Source organism: Myodes glareolus, chromosome 7, assembly GCF_982192425.1.
Source record: "Myodes glareolus chromosome 7, mMyoGla1.1, whole genome shotgun sequence".
Taxonomy (NCBI): Eukaryota; Metazoa; Chordata; class Mammalia; order Rodentia; family Cricetidae; genus Myodes; species Myodes glareolus.
The window spans coordinates 97,487,214-97,504,999 of NC_142032.1; the positions used below are offsets into that span (position 1 = coordinate 97,487,214).

A 17,786-nucleotide genomic window follows, 5' to 3' on the forward strand; every position below is an offset into this window, starting at 1 on the left:
AACCAGAAAGGAGGAAGCCTTCTGCGTCAGAGATCAGGGTCAAAAGTGAACCTGTAAGCTGGAGTGGGTACAGATTCTCTCACCAGCCACACTGGCCCCATCATCATTAAAGGAAACTCTTAAAAGGACCTCTGTAGTAGGCTGTACTGGGCAAGAACAATTAGAAAGCTGCAGGGTTATTCCTGAGTTCAAAGCCTCAAGGCAGTTAAAACTTCACCCTTCTATTATGACCTGGGATATGCTGTTTCCAGTTTCTTCTAGGACTGACCTCTGGTCCAACCACCTAGACACGCGTATGGCCCTTTCTGGGCCCCAAGTTCACTGACAATGAAGAGATCAGCCCTTCCTATGTTTAAAACGTAGTGTTTAAAGTAGTAAAATGCCCACCAGTTTACCTTCTTACCCATTTTAGGTACGAAGTCCAGTAAAGCTAAGTGCATCCACATTGTACTTTTGAGAACTCTGCTTTGCAAAATGAAAAATCTGTCAAGCAGCTTTAAACACTCGGCCCCCAGCTTCTGTCTACTCCATTTGACTTTAATACATTTGACTACTGAGCACTAATGGAATCTTTTTTAATGTTTCCCCTAGTTCACATACTTTTTTTTTTTTTTTTTGGTCAATGAACAACATGTGCCTGCTTTTGGGGAATCAAGTCTGCTGCCAGCCTCTAGGCCTTAATTTTTTTCATTGTCCTATTGTCCTTAAATTTTTTTCATAGTGTTTAAATTCCTGAATAGTGTGCCAGAATTTTTTTTCTTAGACTTTTTCTTTGTCCAAGGTATCCATTTCTTCTACCGTGTCTTCAATGCCTGAGATTTTCTCCTCTGTCTCTTTTACTCTGTTGGTGAGACTTTTCTCTAATGTTTTGAGTTTCTAAATATTTTATGCACAAATTTCCCTCTGTTTGAGTTTTCTTTATTGGTTCTAATTCCATGCTCAGATCTTAAACTGTTCTATTCACTTCTTCCACTATCATCATGGTTTTTATATATTTCTTTAAGGGGTGTCTTCATTTTCTATTTGTGAACATCCATAGGCTGCTTTAAGGTCTTTGTCTTGTTTGTCATCTGTGCTGTCATTCTCAGGGCCTGCTAAGGTAGGGTTGCTGGGATCTAGAGCAGACATAATTGTCCTGACTGGTACTGCTTGTGGTGTTGTGCTGCAGTCTGGGAATCTGGCTTTGGTAGGATTGGGATTCTAGGTGTTGATATCTGGTCTTGTTTTTGTTAGGTAGGGGTTTTGTTCCTTGTATCTGTAGAGCTCCTTTTCTTTGGAGGATGTGACTGTTACTGGATAAGGAATTGCTCTCAAATCCTTCTAGGTATAGCCACTGGGTGGAGTTGGGGATGGGGTAAAATTTGTTTCTAGATATTTGGGAACTAAATTTAGGAATTGGGATGATCTTGGGGAGGGGCACGATGGATTCCATGGGAGGGGAAACCAGGGCATTCCACCAGGATCTCCTTAGTCCTCTGGGAATAGGGCAGAGAGTATGGAGAGGCCATAACAGGTAATCTGCTAAGATGGATATGAAATTGTGGGGTGGGATATATAGGAGAGGAGGGAGAGTAAGACCTGATGCTTGACTGCCTGCTTCACCGGCCTACTTGTTTTAGCTGGAAGCTTCTAAGGCAATGCTTACTGGAGTTGGGGGCTGGGATAACTGGATGAATGGGGAGGAAGGTTGGAGATCTTCCTGATGCAATGGAGGTAAAGGCATGGAGGAGGGACAGGCCACAGCAGGTAGCCAGACCCAAAGCTGGGGACAGAATTTAAAGAGGGAGAAGGAAAGATCTGCAGTTAGCCTACCTGCTTCTGTCTGGAGGACAAGGACTGTTTTATGATAGAGCATATGGCAGACTTGAGGTCAATGCTGAGCCTGTCCAGTGGATTAAATATATGATGGATTAACCTGTGTGTATAGAGTGGATTTTCTTCTCATACTCTTCATAGGTCTCGTTAACTCTGTCTTTAAGTCACTCTTCCCCACAAACCTAAATCCAGACAATTCCTTTTCTGAATTTGGGCTATTTTATTTGGATCAGCTGAACAATGAGGGACTAAACAAATTCAAGTTACTCCTAAAGGGGAATGTAGATCCTGGATGCTGTTCAATACCAGAGGCCACACTGGAGGCCAAGTGGGAGAAACTGGTTTACTTGATAAACAAATACTATCCAAGAGGGCAAACCTGGAACGTGGCTCTTGAAACATTTTGTTAAGATGAACCTGAGGGATACGTGTAAAGAGTAAAACAGAGTCCAACTATGTTGCTAAGGAACTATCCGGAAGTAGGCACAAGCTGTTTTCGTGGGGACGTTGGATCATTTGAGGAACATTTTGTAATTTACAGTTTTGTATTGTAATCTGCATTACAATTGAAAGTACCTGTGCCTAAACTACAGATCAAGTCAAAACCTTTGAGGACTCTCAGATATGATCAACATATTTGCTGACATGAGTAATGGGCTAAAAAGGCAAACTCAAATACTGTTATTATTTTGTGAAATTTTATGTTTAATGTTTAAAATTCATGAGCAGCACCCAGTCTTCATATGTGAGGCTCTCGTGTGTGTGTGTGTTTGTGTGTGTGTGTGTCCACATACACATTATCTCCTTTGAACTCTGCTTACACTCCCTTCGAAGTCAGAACAAGCAAGGGAGCTTTGCGCCTGATGATAGAGCAGAGAGAGGGCAAGAGGTCCACCCCAAAGTTTGTACCAAATTTTCTCCTCAGCTATGCTGTGGCAACTTGAAACTCTTGGCTCTAGTTTTAATAAATCCCGATTGAAATAGAATCATAACACAGAAAAATTTGACCCTCATTCATAAAGCTCATCTTGGAACCTGTTGCAGGGACAACAAAACCATGGAGTTGGAGGATGCTGAGGTGATGGAAGACCAAGTTTCTGAAGAGAAAATGCTGTCTGAGGACCAAGACTTTGGTCAGTTTAGCATTAAGATGTCATTAAGGACCATTATTCAGTCGGGCAGTTTACTTCCAATGCACCACTGTTCTGTCATTCAAAGTCAATAAAACTGTATTTATGATCAAAGTGAAAGTCAAAACCATGTTGACTTTGGGATATCAAGAAAACAATATTCAGAAATGCCTAGTCAAAAGTTAGCCTAGGGAGCTGGAGAGATTGCTAAGTAATTAATAACACTTGATGCTCTTCCAGAAGCTCTGAGTCCAGTTCCTAATACTTATATGGCTGAAAGAAAAAGGGAAGGTGGACAGAGAAAAGAGGAAGGATGGGCAGAAAGAAGAGCAAGGGTGGGAGTGAGAATCTTAACACTGAAATTAAAGATATTCAATGTGGGTATGGGTCTTTTCTAACAGACTTTAGGTGATGGAACAGACTACAGAACTGTAATAAAGAAAAATTTTGTGTTGCATGGGATAAGAACTCTTTGTCTGGAGAATCTGCAACTTTATATCAGGGAATTATTCAGAAAGAACAAAAGCTGTTGGAGAATGTATTTGATATGGATATCAACACTTATAAGATGCGACAAACAGTCATCCTTTATGGAGCTGCTGGAGTTGGAAAGACAACACTGTTGAGAAAGGCAATGTTAGAATGGGCAGATGGCAATCTCTTCAAGAAGTTTGCCTATGTTTTTTATCTCAGTGGGAGAGAAATTAGTCAAATGAAGGAGAAAAGCTTTGCTCAGTTAATATTCAAGAACTGGCCTAGTTCTGAAGTCCCCACTGAACAGATCCTGTCCGAGTCCAGAAATCTCCTTTTTCTGATTGATAGTTTTGATGAGCTGGACTTCTCATTTGAAGAGCCAGAGTTTGCACTATGTAATGACTGGACCCAGGAGCACCCAGTGTCCTTTCTTATTAGTAGTTTGCTGAGGAAAGTGATGCTTCCTGAATCATTCTTGTTAGTAACAGCAAGATCCACAGCATGGAAGAAACTGACGCCCTTGTTACATAAACCTCATTGCGCAGAGCTGCCGGGGCTGTCTGAGAATGCACGGATGGACTACATTCAGCATTTCTTTCTGAACGATAAGAAATGGGCTAAAGGTGCGATCTATCAATAAGGAAGAATCCACGACTTTTCAACATGTGCCGTGTCTGCCAAGTGTGCTGGGTGGTCTGTACTTGTCTGAAGCAGAAGTGGAGAAAGGTGACAATATTGCAATGACCTGCCAAACCACCACAGCTCTGTTCACATGCTATGTCTGCAGCTTATTTTCACGAACAGATGGGAGCTCTGTTACTCTGCCCAATGAAACCCTACTGAGGAGCCTGTGCCAGGCAGCTGCTGAAGGTATTTGGACTATGAAGCATATACTCTACAAGAGAAATCTCAGAAAACATGAGTTGACCAGAGATGACATCTCAGTCTTCTTGAATGTGAAGGTTCTTCAGGAGGACACCGAGTATGAGAACTGCTATGTGTTCACTAACCTCCAAGTTCAGGAGTTTTTTGGAGCTTTGTTCTACTTGCTAAGAGAGTATCCAGAAGAAAAAGATTATCCCCTCAAACCTTTTGAAAGCTTGTATCTGTTACTTGAAAGCAACCATTCTGAGGACCCTCATTTGGAACAGATGAAATGCTTTTTGTTCGGTCTACTGAATAAAGAGCAAGCAGGCCACCTGGAGGAAACGTTCAACTTTCCTATTTTCATACATTTTCATACAGAGAAATGGATCTATATGAAAGCATCCTTGATGAAGCATTGGTGATAATTATAAATGAAGAATTATGTCACCCGAAGTGCCAACTACAAAAACTACAGTAAGTCTTAGGTGGGGAATTGTTGTGTGTGTGTGGTTTTTTGTTTTGAGACAGGGTTTCCTCTGTGTAGCCCTGGCAGTCCTGGACCTTGCTCTGTAGACTAGGCTGGCCTTGAACTCAGAAAGCTGTCTTCCTCTGAGTGCTGAGATCAAAGGCATGTCAATGTCTCCTGGCACAGGGGAAATTTTAATGGAGTATTCCCATTGGTCTTCTTTGCCCTACCTTCTACCCTTGTTACAGTTATGCTATTGTACAAAGAATATTACCCTAAGAAACAGGAAAGGCATGGATAGTACGTGGGGGGCGGGAAGGACAGCCCTCCCACTAAGCTGCTTATTCTAACCACGCTGCACCTAGGTAATGTTTCTTTCTATCTCTTCCTCAGAGCACCTCTGGCTAATGACCAAGATTTTGATACCTAAATATTTAGAATAGGGCCCTGGGGAGGTCAATCGGGGCAAGAAAACAAATGAAAACAGAATATAATGACACATCCATCTGGAGAAGAACTACATTACTTTGTATGGAAATATAAATAACTTTTTTTTTAAAAAAAGGTATTGTAGGATTAAAAAGAAAAATATATAAATTATATTATAATCTAAAAAAACTTAAAAAAAATCCTCCTCCAGTTTCTTTGAATACTGACCTAACAGAAAAATTAGTTTAAATATAAACCTGAGGGCTGGGAGAGATGGCTCAGTGGTTAACAGCACAGGCTGCTCTTCCAGAGGACATAAGTTCAATTACCAGTACCTGCATGGAGGTTCACAACCATCTTTGTCTCCTGTTCCAGGCCTTACTGGCCTTTTTGGGCACCAGGCATGCACATGGAACACCCTCATTCACGCAGGCAAAACATTCATATACATATAATATACAATAAAACGATAATTTAAAAAAGCAAATACCTGTTGAAAAACAAACTTGAAAGAGAAATTTCAGCTTTGTGGACATAGCCAATAAAAGACAGACCTACTAGGGCATAATCCAGACTGAAACAACTCCTGTCCAGTCTGATGCCTCTGGACCTTTACATCATGGGGACCACAGTAACTGTGGGTTTCAGTTTTGCTTTCAAACAAACAGGTGTCTTTAGCTCATCTCTGACAGAATGGGAGAAAAATCAGATCTATTCTTTCTGATATCATCTCACTCAGTTCTTCCTTTCATCTCTCCCTTGCCCTCCAAGACAGTTCCTAGCTCAAAGTCCACAACAATAGAGTCCCAGAAAACCTACTCCAGCTCTTCAAGAGTGCAGGTTGGCTGCTGAAGGACGTGACACAGAAGCTTTATCCCACTGTCCTCAAGCCTGTTTGCTCCCAGGTCCAGGTGTACCAAATTCCTGTTGTTCAGCAGAGCAGTGGAGAGGAAATCACTACCAACCGGAGTGAAAAGGCAACACCGCAAGCTACAGGGAAGCACAGAATGAGTTAAGACGGAGTCGTCTCTACCGCCCAGCGCCGGTCTCATCTGCTCCACAATCCTCAGATCCGACCTCTTACTGCCAGCCCGTCCCCGTATGAGTCACTTAGGTCAACATCAAACCCTTACAACTGGACTCATGTTCTTCAGAGCCAATTCCAATGTCTGTTTCCACTTTTCTGAAACAAGGTCTCAACTCTGCAGCACACTGGCCTACTACTCACTGTAGGGCCCGTCGGGTTTGAAACTCAGTAATTTTCCTGCTCAGTCTCCCTGGTTCTAGGATTGCACCTGGCTCAGCTTTCCACACTATAAATCAAATGGTGATCTTTGTTTTCCTCAAAGTGCACTTTCGGAAGAGAAGCCATGGAACAGAGAGGCAGGCATGAGTTGTGTCACAGAAAGTGTTCTTTCTTTACATTAAATAGGGATATTTTTATCAGTAAAAGCGACATTGTACCATTAATAATTTGGGTATAACAAGCCTTATAAATGGGGGGAAATAATTATAAATGGGGGGAAATAATTACAACTCTTAAGATTAGTTTTGAAAAGGTTAATATGTAAATGTTAAATTCAGAAAAATTTGGAATTTCTCATGTAAATGTTAATAAAATTAGACAAAAATTACCTTTCTAAAAGGTATTTCTATTTATGACTAAAAAAATTTAGGATTCATGAGGCAGAATGACTTTCAAAAAATTTACTCATCTGGGCTGGGTTAATGTAGTACATGCCTATAATCTCAGCAATTGGGAGGCTGAAGCAGGAGTATTGTCAAATTCAAGATTAGCCTAGATTACATGGCAAGTTCAAAACTAGCCCAACTGACACAAGACTGTATCTTAAAAACAATTTTTAATATAACAATCTGTAAATTACCATAAAGTTAGAAATAGAGCAACAAATTAGGAAAATTATTTCTAGTATATAAAATAAGTATTCATGATAATAATCAGATACCATCTAGTATATAAAATAAGTATTCATGATAATAATCAGACAGCATGTTTTTTGTTTTTGTTTTTCGAGACAGAGTTTCTCAATACCTATGGAGTCAGTCCTGGAACTTGCTCTGTAGACGAGGCTGCCCTTGAGCTCAGAGTCCTCCTGCTTCTGCCTCCCTAATGCTGGGATTAAAGGTGTGTGCCACCACCACTGGGCAGCAAACATAACATTTATAATAGAAAACATCCAGAGGAAGCTGGAGTCTTTGAAGAAGCAATTCCTAGAATACGAAAAGCCCTACATATCTACAAACCATGCTCAAGTGATTTAAAAGTTGTGTTTTTAAAGATTTTAATAGTGTATATGTATATGCATATGCAAACATATATGTATATACATCCATTCTAAACTATTCTGTATTGGGAAGGGGCCTAAGGCTCTGGAGAGCACACTGTGGATGTTTCAAGGCATCGCTGATAAGTTCTATCCCTTCATCTCCCAAGAGGTTGTCTGCCAAGCACAAATGTGTCAGCCTCCTGCTTTCAGTGAGACCAAAGGAAAGAATGCCACAAACATCTTTTGTGAAGCCAGTGTTTGCTAAGCTGAAGGAGAAAACAGATGAGAAAGGAACCATTCAGTTTCAAACCATCTTGCCATGTTTAATGAGAAAATCACCTGATCCTTATACCAGTCACTTTTCCTATAGAATCAACCTTGACAGATATTTAAATTGTGAATTCTGCTGTATCTAGATTTAGGAGAGAATGAAACAAAACTGGAGAAGACTAGAAGAACATAAAAAATAGTTTTAAAATATTTAAAAACCAAGTTAAACATAAAAAAGTTGGGCTGAGGAAATAGCTCAGTTGGTAAGTCCTTGCCACACAAGCATGAGGATCACCATTTTGATCACCAGAACCATCTAAAAAGTTGAGTATGGCAGAATGTGGTTATAAACCCAATTCTAGGAGAGTGAAGACAGGTAGATCTCTGGGACCTGTGCTGGTCAGCCAGCTTAGCCTATTTGGTAAGATCCAGGCCAATTAAAGATTGTCTCAAAAAAATAAGGTGGATTACTCCTGAGGAACGATACCCAGAGTTGACCTCTTGGGTACTATCAGGGTTGGCTTCCGCATACACATACATGAATTTATACATAGTACCTGTGCAAGGACAAGCATTGAAAATGCCATCCAATATAACACACAGACACAAAGACAGAGAGGGAGGTGGGGAGAGAGTAGGGGGAAGAGTGGAGGGTGATGGAGAGGGAGACACAAATACAGCAACACAGAGAAACAAAAGCGGAGACAGAGAGGACACACGCAGGGGACGCACACACGCAGGGGACGCACACACGCAGGGCACGCACACACGCAGGGCACGCACACACGCAGGGCACGCACACACGCAGGGCACGCACACACGCAGGGCACGCACACACGCAGGGCACGCACACACGCAGGGCACGCACACACGCAGGGCACGCACACACGCAGGGCACGCACATGAGACGGGGGTAGGGTACAGGGGAGCACAGGCAAAGATAGAAACGTGGAAGGAGTGGGGACATCTTAGTGATATTGCATGCTTACCATATTCAAGGTTCTGGGTTTACTCCCAGGATCAAAAAAGAAATCAGAGAAGAGTACGGGAAGAGCTCAGAAGGTCATTCAGGATGGATAAACATGCCAGCTAATGTTACCCCACAAATATTCCTGTCTAGTTCATAAGTTATAAACATTAACTGACTCATGACAGTCTCTCTAGGCAACAGTTGGGATTTCCAAAGATCTTGCAGAGCGACTTCACTCCATAGTTCATTAGATTGTTGGCGAACAGGTTGAGAAATACCAGGCTACTGTTCCTTTCCAGAGCCTCCGATAGTTGTAGACAGCGGTTCACAATCACGTCACAGTCTTCCAACCTGGAAAGCAACACAGCCCAAGGGAAACAACTCATTTCAGAGAGTTACAACCTCTGTTCACTCAGCTAGAGGGTGGCAGTCTCCCACTTCTGGAGATCTTGACTGAAAATTCAGCTTCCCTACAGAAAACAAAATATTGAATAGCTAAAGCACATAGCCCTGAAAGAATGATAAGCGGGACCGGAGAGAACCATCTTTTCCATCTTCTAGGGCCTTACAAATATGAATGAAAGCAGTTTTAAATCCCCTAAATGGTATTTTTTTCCATCAAGAGGAAAGGAGTTTTCTCCACCTACAACTTAGAAGGCAGAAGGACTGCTGTGTTGGTGTTACTGTACACCGATCTGTGGAGCCAAGGTGAACCACAAATCAGGAGCCAGATCTGTGTCTCCCATGGGTTTTTATTCATGCATCAACCCACATTTTCTAAAGGACCTAATTTTGCTTTACTATTAAACACTTTATTGTAAAAGAACTTGTAAATAAAAAGAAACATCACCAGTGAGGTTAGTCAGAACCAAGGTCCATACACCTCAGTGAACTTGTGACAAAACAGTCACGTCTGGACCTACTAAGTCATGTCACAAAGTTTACCACTTGAAAACTTGCTAGCGAGTTCTCCATCGAGCATCATCGGTAAAAGACATTATCCAAATATCAACAGGAAAGGGATCTTATCAAGTTCTGCTTTTCCAGTGCCAAAGCTTTTGTTTTAGATCTACAGTTAATGCTTTAAGAACAACCAAATAACACTGGAAGTTTTTTGCTATTGATATTTTCTTTTTCGACACAAGAACCAGTGGCATATATCTCACTTGACTCCCAGATAATACAGGTTTAATCCTAAATCTACTTGCCTGATGGTTAAGTTTCTATCTCAACCTGACTCACTCACAACTGTACATAACCCATGTTCAAGAATTGTCCATCAACTTCCAAGATGTAGTATATGAAGTGAATTTCATATTTTAAAACCTGGCTAAGATTTTCAAAAACTCCCCAGTAGTCACAAAATTCACCTTCCTATTTAAAAAGAAGGTCTTACTCCAAGCTTTGCCACTTCTCCAGTTCCTGAATTATAAGTCTTATTTGTGAGAAAGCAACTTACCTTGGCCCTTTGTGCATTAAAGTTTAGTCTTGACTCAGATTGTTCAGAGATTATAAAAACATTTAAGATGAATCTATTTTTCTGATTTTATGTGTGTGTGTGTGTGTGTGTGTGTGTGTGTGTGTGTGTGTAACCGATTTGACTGACTTTCACAAGAAAAATAAGAGTTTTCTTAAGACCTGTCATCCAATGTGCAGACCAGGGCTGATGGCTAAGGCGCTTCTATTTCTAAAGAGCAACTGAAGGCCACCAGTAAGAGGGACAGTACATGACAATGCACACCTTGACGCTTGACAGTTGCTACACTGTTCTTCCTCAGTCTTCTAGGCTTGGTTCTGAGTCACAGTTGAAGATAGTAGCAATTCATTATCAATAATCAAATAGAGCTTTCTCTAACAAACACAGTTTCCTACTACCATTAGTCAAAAACATAATATATCCTAGAACTTAAGAAAAATGTCAAATGTTCATCAGTTCTTGGTCTGTTCCCTCCCTTCATCTGGGAGATAAAGACAGAATTATATGCAATGAAAAGTGTTTCATGGGGAATGAGAGGAGTGAGCAGTCTTGTTGTGAAAAAAAGTGAACTAGAAAAAGTAGGCTTTCATTAATTATACATCTCTATGAACACCAAGCCCAGACTTCACCTTTTGTCTATTGGGCAGACAAAAGTTATACTGAAAGCTCAATTACCTCAGCACCCATAATTTACATTGTTGGCATTTCAAGGCTGTGCATAAGCTCCTTAACCCATTGTCTTCTAAGTCAGTGTGTTTCAGGTCGAGATGTGTCAGGGTATGGCAGGCAGCCAAAAAACTAAAATCCTGACAGCTATTCAGAAAGCAGACCGATCCAAACCTTCAGCAGAAATACATACAAGAGTGGTTATACAGTCAGCTCCATGCAAAGCTTCATCGTCCCCTTCCAATTATTATTCTCATCTTTTATCTGAAGCTGGGTTTCTCATACTGTGGGTAAGGCACCAAAAGAGTTCCAGAGAAGTACTGAGAAACTCAAGGTAAGTTTGGATTTGTAATCTGACTACTGACATTCTCAACCATTTGACATTACAGGAAGTGAAGATGGTAACACCAGGAAAGGTAGAGAGAAGCCTCTGAACATTTAGGAAGACTACCACAATTATCAGGGTCTCTCCAAATACTTCAATGACAACATGAACTTATAAGGCTTAAATCTTTTCCATAATCAAAAGCGAATGAGCAATTAGGATCAACTATCAGGTGTATATCATTAGCAACATATACTGTTGCAGATGTGCTGTTATGCTGGGCGTCAATGAGTCTAGAGGAAATACAAAGGTCACCTCCCAATTTTTCCTTACTTCCTTCTAACCACATTTGTGTTTGACATACTTGATTCTCCTGCAATGCCCCTTCTGACTCTGAATTCATCTATCCATACTACACCATAACTACTAAGGCCTCTGGAAAGCACATCCCTCCTCAATTCATTACCCATCATCCTTCCTTCCTCCATTTCTTCTATCTATCCCCAACTAAGCACCCACAAGAAAATACTTTTATCCATTTACAAAGCTAACCATCCTTCTAAGTTACTATGTAAATATAAATTGGAAGCAATTTTTTCAAAAGAAAGGGACTTACCACTAAGGAGCTTAAGATTGAGAACAGTCACCATTGCATCATCCCTTGGTGGGACTCTTTTGTTTTAATAAAAGTCATTAGCCAAAAGGTAGCATTTGTAATAACAAATATTTGCACTGGTGACATATGGGAAAGACAATGTGAGGGAGCTGCTTAGAGATGAGTGAAAAGATCTCATGAACCAGTGGCCTCTTCTCATCTATCTACAGGTTTAAATAATGCTAAAAATTTGAGGTCAGAGCTCCCAACAATGAGATTTTAAGGAGAAATATTTGACAGGACCGGAGGCTTGTCTCCACGATGACATCTATTTGGCAATACTAGGAACAAGGAAGTACTATTTGTTTGGTGTTGTATACATGACTAACCGCAAAATAGACATTATGCACATAACAGGCTCTAAATACAGAGGAGTATAAAGACAGTTCCATTCTCCAGGAGAGCCAACAGCAAGAGATGTGCAATCATGCATGCTTTAAATTGAGGTAATCTGGAACCAAATTAAGATTTTATAACTGACCAGAGTAAACATGGGCACAGGTGAGGAGCAGGTGGAATATTCATATATTGGGGCATAACTGTGTTGCAAAACTGGCATGTTCTTAACATATATCTACGGACTAGCTAACTCACATTTTAACCAAAGATGTAAAAAACTCACATTTAAACAATATTCATAACAGCCTCATTTCCAATAACTAAATATTGAGAAAAAACAACAGGAGTTTTTATTAACAAAGACAATGAGCAAAAAATTGCAATATAGTCACACAATGCAATGACAATGCCTGTCGGCAATGAGAACAAACTAGTCACAAAGATAAAGTTTGATAGCATTCTACTGAAAACAGACACAGACACATCCTATGTTAGTTAAATGGTTTCTGTAAAGAAACACAGCTAGCTAGAGTAGAAGATGGTTGCCTCACACTAGTGACATGGGATGACTGAATAGGAAGGTGTGGATGGAGCATTTTCATCTCAATGCTCTTCTACCTTATTTTGAGTGTTGGCTCTAAAGATGTTTATGATTATCATAAAACTTATTTGTCACATTTAATAAAATTGATCTTATCAAATATAAACCAGTCAAGGGAAAATTAATATAAAATGAGTCCTGTGTAATATCTTTGTAAGTACTTTTGTGACCTAAATTTAAGGTCTTAGTTCTCTGCTATTCTTCATCCAGAAATTTTCTAATGGAGTCTCAGAACCACATGCCAACAGCTTCTGCAACCATTGCCATCTTCCCCAGAACAAATGAAGTCATGCTCCCATATCTTTAGGCATCTCCATTATTCATGCTCTTAGAATATTTTGCACAATGATTTTATGTACATCCACGCATCATTTAATGAAGGAAGATTTTATATCATTTTGTGGTTTGGACCTTGTGCAAACATGAAAAGCTGTCTTTACACATACTAACATTGGTCTGGGTCACTAGAAAACAGTGTTATGGGACCACTATCATCCTTCATTGACCAAAAAGTCTTTATATGTGTCCTATAACTATTTCTATTTACTACTGATTTTCCCTAACAAGAGTAGAAAGTAGGGCAAAGAAAACCAATGGGAATACTCCATTAAAATTTCCCGTGCCAGGAGACATTGACCCATGCCTTTGATCTCAGCACTCAGAGGAAGACAGCTTTCTGAGTTCAAGGCCAGCCTAGTCTACAGAGCAAGGTCCAGGACTACCAGGGCTACACAGAGGAAACCCTGTCTCAAAACAAAAAACCACACACACACACAACAATTCCCCATCTAAGACTTACTGTAGTTTTTGCAGTTTGCAATTCGGGTGACTTAATTCTTCATTTATAATTATCATCAATAATTTATCAAGGATGCTTTCATATAGATCCATTTCTCTTAGCGATTCATTTGTATGCAGCACAGAAAACAGATCTTGCCAGTAGTGAGTGATTTGAGCAACATTATCCTTGAGGCTGTGTAATTGGAAAAAGGAAAGATCAGTCACTTTTGCCTTAGGAGTTGCTATTGGATAAGCATATGCGATGAAAGCGTTTTAGGTGCATCTTTGTTATGAATAATCCATCAGGACATCGAATCTTGACTATCCCAGGATTTTATTTTCCCAAGCCTCCTTCCCCTAAAATCTCATCCATTTCCTCAACACACTCTCTCTCTCTCTCTCTCTCTCTCTCTCTCTCTCTCTCTCTATATATATATATATATATATATATATATATATACATACATTATATAACACTACATATTCTACAGATACCTCACTCAGAATAAAGAAGTCTCATCCACATATCTGTGTGTATGTTCCGTTTTTATTTTGTTTGGGGTTTTTTGTTGTTGCTTTACCTTTAATTTTGAAACAGGGCTTCCCTATGTATCCCTGGCTAGTCTCAAACTTGCCACATAGACTCCCCTGACCACAAATTAATAGATCTTCCTCTGTCTCTGGAGTGCTGAGATTAAAGGTGTGATCAGCCACATCCAACCTTATGTGTCTGTTTTCCTCCAGGTGTATGCACTCATGCGGAGGTCAGAGGGCAACTCAGGTGTTGTTTCTCAGGTGGCAAGCTTTGTGTCTCAAGACAAGTTTTCTCAGTGACCTGGAAATTGGCAAATGGAATATGCTGGCTGGCTAGCGAGTTCCAGGGATCTGCTTGACTCTGCCTCCTCCTGCGCTGTGATCACACATGCATGTCCATTCTGTAAAAGTTCTTTTTTAAAAAAAAGTCTGGGTTTAGCTATTGAAATGAATTAATGCTGAACTATCTACCCATCCCTTTGTATTGAAATAAAGTTGAAATGAACGAGGCTGGAATGTCACCTTCATGGTATTATCTGGCAAGCTTTAAGATGGTGAGATTTTAGTTCCACCTTTGGTGAAGGAGAATGTAACAAATAATGCTGCAGCGTGTCAGACTATGACTTGAGCTTCTAATTTACAAACATCATAAATGATGAGCCATACTGAGGAAAAGGAACAAAATGTGTTCTCTTAGCAGAGGGATGCTTTTCCAATTATGCCAGTGGAACAGTTTTTCCAACAGAAAAGTTGAAACTCAAAGACTTAAAATCTGATGGTGACCTCAGTTATGCCAATGGCTTCGTATAATTCAGCTTTTTCATAAGTCAAATTGAAAAAGATAGCATTTACCCTGTAGGACCAGTGGAAGAACAAATACATTCTGTATTGAATGACTGGCACCTATGTGAGCAATAGTCACTGCATAATAGTTATTGTTCAATGTATGTTTGAATCAGTAATTATGTACTTATTTTCTAGATAAACACCTATATATCTCAGTTTTGGAATTTTTTGAATTGTAAACTCATAAGTAGTTATCTATGTAAGAGTTCACAATTCTCTTGGCATCAGAATTAAACTGGGTTAATACATTAAGCATCCTGTTCACTATATAACTGTATGATACAGAATAAGCCCTTAATTTTAGTTAAATACAGAAATTCCATAGTTCATATCTTCTCACAGGTTTAGATGGGGAAAATCAGAAGAGCCAACTTGATGAAAGGGATAGGGTAAAATCATAGAGTAGCAGAGATTAGGGGGATACAGGATAGATAGGTGACCTATATATATTAGCCTCAGTAAGACTTCCAAATGGATTTTCTAAAAATAGTTACTTTACCTTAGTTGAACAATGTTTCCTTCTGTAAGACTTACTTCACGACTAGTAAACTGAACACTTACCAAGTTCCATCTGTGGGTCTAAGTCCAATATATCTCTTAACTCTGCCATTATAGTCAGTTTAACAGTTTCTAGAGAGCAGCAGTGCTTAAGGCAGAATGAATATATAAGCAACTGGCTTTCTTCTTCAAACTGCACAGCAATCTTTGGGAAAGAGCTCAGTGCCTGAGTTATGAAGTCATTATCTTGAGTCTCGTACAGACACTGAAACAAATCCAGAAGTCTCAGTTGGGATGGACAGGAGTCATCCTTTCCCAATGATTCCAGACACATAAGTAAGTCCCCTTTTATGTCCATGGATATTGTAACGTTGAACGCTTCCTCCAGTTGGCGTACTAGCTCTTTATTCAGTAGACTGAACAAAAAGCATTTCATCTGTTCTAAATGAGGGTCCTCAGAATGGTTGCTTTCAAGTAACAGATACATGCTTTCAAAAGGTTTGAGGGGATAATCTTTTTCTTTGGATACTCTCTTAGCAAGTAAAACAAAGCTCCAAAAAACTGAACTTGGAGGTGAGTGAACACATAGCAGTTCTCATACTCGGTGTCCTCCTGAAGACCCTTCGCATTCAAGAAGACTGAGATGTCATCTCTGGTCAACTCATGTTTTCTGAGATTTCTCTTGTAGAGTATATGCTTCATAGTCCAAATACCTTCAGCAGCTGCCTGGCACAGGCTCCTCAGTAGGGTTTCATTGGGCAGAGTAACAGAGCTCCCATCTGTTCGTGAAAATAAGCTGCAGACATAGCATGTGAACAGAGCTGTGGTGGTTTGGCAGGTCATTGCAATATTGCCACCTTTCTCCACTTGCTGCTTCAGACAAGTACAGACCACCCAGCACACTTGGCAGACACGGCACATGTTGAAAAGTCGTGGATTCTTCCTTATTGATAGATCGCACCCTTAGCCCATTTCTTATCGTTCAGAAAGAAATGCTGAATGTCGTCCATCCGTGCATTCTCAGTCAGCCCCGGCAGCTCTACGCAATGAGGTTTATGTAACAAGGGCGTCAGTTTCTTCCATGCTGTGGATCTTGCTGTTACTAACAAGAATGATTGAGGAAACATCACTTTCCTCAGCAAACTACTAATAAGAAAGGACACTGGGTGCTCCTGGGTCCAGTCATTACATAGTGCAAACTCTGGCTCTTCAAATGAGAAGTCCAGCTCATCAAAACTATCAATCAGAAAAAGGAGATTTCTGGACTCGGACAGGATCTGTTCAGTGGGGACTTCAGAACTAGGCCAGTTCTTGAATATTAACTGAGCAAAGCTTTTCTCCTTCATTTGACTAATTTCTCTCCCACTGAGATAAAAAACATAGGCAAACTTCTTGAAGAGATTGCCATCTGCCCATTCTAACATTGCCTTTCTCAACAGTGTTGTCTTTCCAACTCCAGCAGCTCCATAAAGGATGACTGTTTGTCGCATCTTGTAAGTGTTGATATCCATATCAAATATATTCTCCAACAGCTTTTGTTCTTTCTGAATAATTCCCTGATATAAAGTTGCAGATTCTCCAGACAAAGAGTTCTTATCCCATGCAACACAAAATTTTTCTTTATTACAGTTCTGTAGTCTGTTCCATCACCTAAAGTCTGTTAGAAAAGACCCATATCCACATTGAATATCTTTAATTTCAGTGTTAAGATTCTCACTCCCACCCTTGCTCTTCTTTCTGCCCATCCTTCCTCTTTTCTCTGTCCACCTTCCCTTTTTCTTTCAGCCATATAGGTATTAGGAACTGGACTCAGATCTTCTGGAAGAGCATCAAGTGTTATTAATTACTTAGCAATCTCTCCAGCTCCCTAGGCTAACTTTTGACTAGGCATTTCTGAATACTGTTTTCTTGATATCCCAAAGTCAACATGGTTTTGATTTTCACTTTGATCATAAATACAGTTTTATTGACTTTGAATGACAGAACAGTGGTGCATTGGAAGTAAACTGCCCAACTGAATAATGGTCCTTAATGACATCTTAATGCTAAACTGACCAAAGTCTTGGTCCTCAGACAGCATTTTCTCTTCAGAAACTTGGTCTTCCATCACCTCAGCATCCTCCAACTCCATGGTTTTGTTGTCCCTGCAACAGGTTCCAAGATGAGCTTTATGAATGAGGGTCAAATTTTTCTGTGTTGTGATTCTATTTCAATCGGGATTTATTAAAACTAGAGCCAAGAGTTTCAAGCTGCCACAGCATAGCTGAGGAGAAAATTTGGTAGAAACTTTGGGGTGGACCTCTTGCCCTCTCTCTGCTCTATCATCAGGCGCAAAGCTCCCTTGCTTGTTCTGACT

General features: G+C 40.2%; 1 protein-coding gene and 1 pseudogene across 1 annotated transcript; one reads left to right on the forward strand and one right to left on the reverse strand.

Annotated features, from left to right (window-relative positions):
* The first annotated feature begins 2,872 nt into the window (after positions 1 to 2,872).
* On the forward strand, positions 2,873 to 4,708 carry LOC148121520 (NACHT, LRR and PYD domains-containing protein 14-like; annotated as a pseudogene).
* A 1,288-nt stretch (positions 4,709 to 5,996) lies between these two features.
* On the reverse strand, positions 5,997 to 17,561 carry Nlrp14 (NLR family pyrin domain containing 14). Its single transcript, XM_087908704.1, is given in 10 exon segments — positions 5,997 to 6,171; positions 7,565 to 7,735; positions 8,893 to 9,060; positions 10,862 to 11,026; positions 13,572 to 13,747; positions 15,504 to 15,958; positions 15,961 to 16,380; positions 16,383 to 17,039; positions 17,042 to 17,080; positions 17,486 to 17,561. Coding segments are annotated over 10 exon segments (2,502 nt in total).
* Between the last annotated feature and the right edge of the window lie 225 nt (positions 17,562 to 17,786).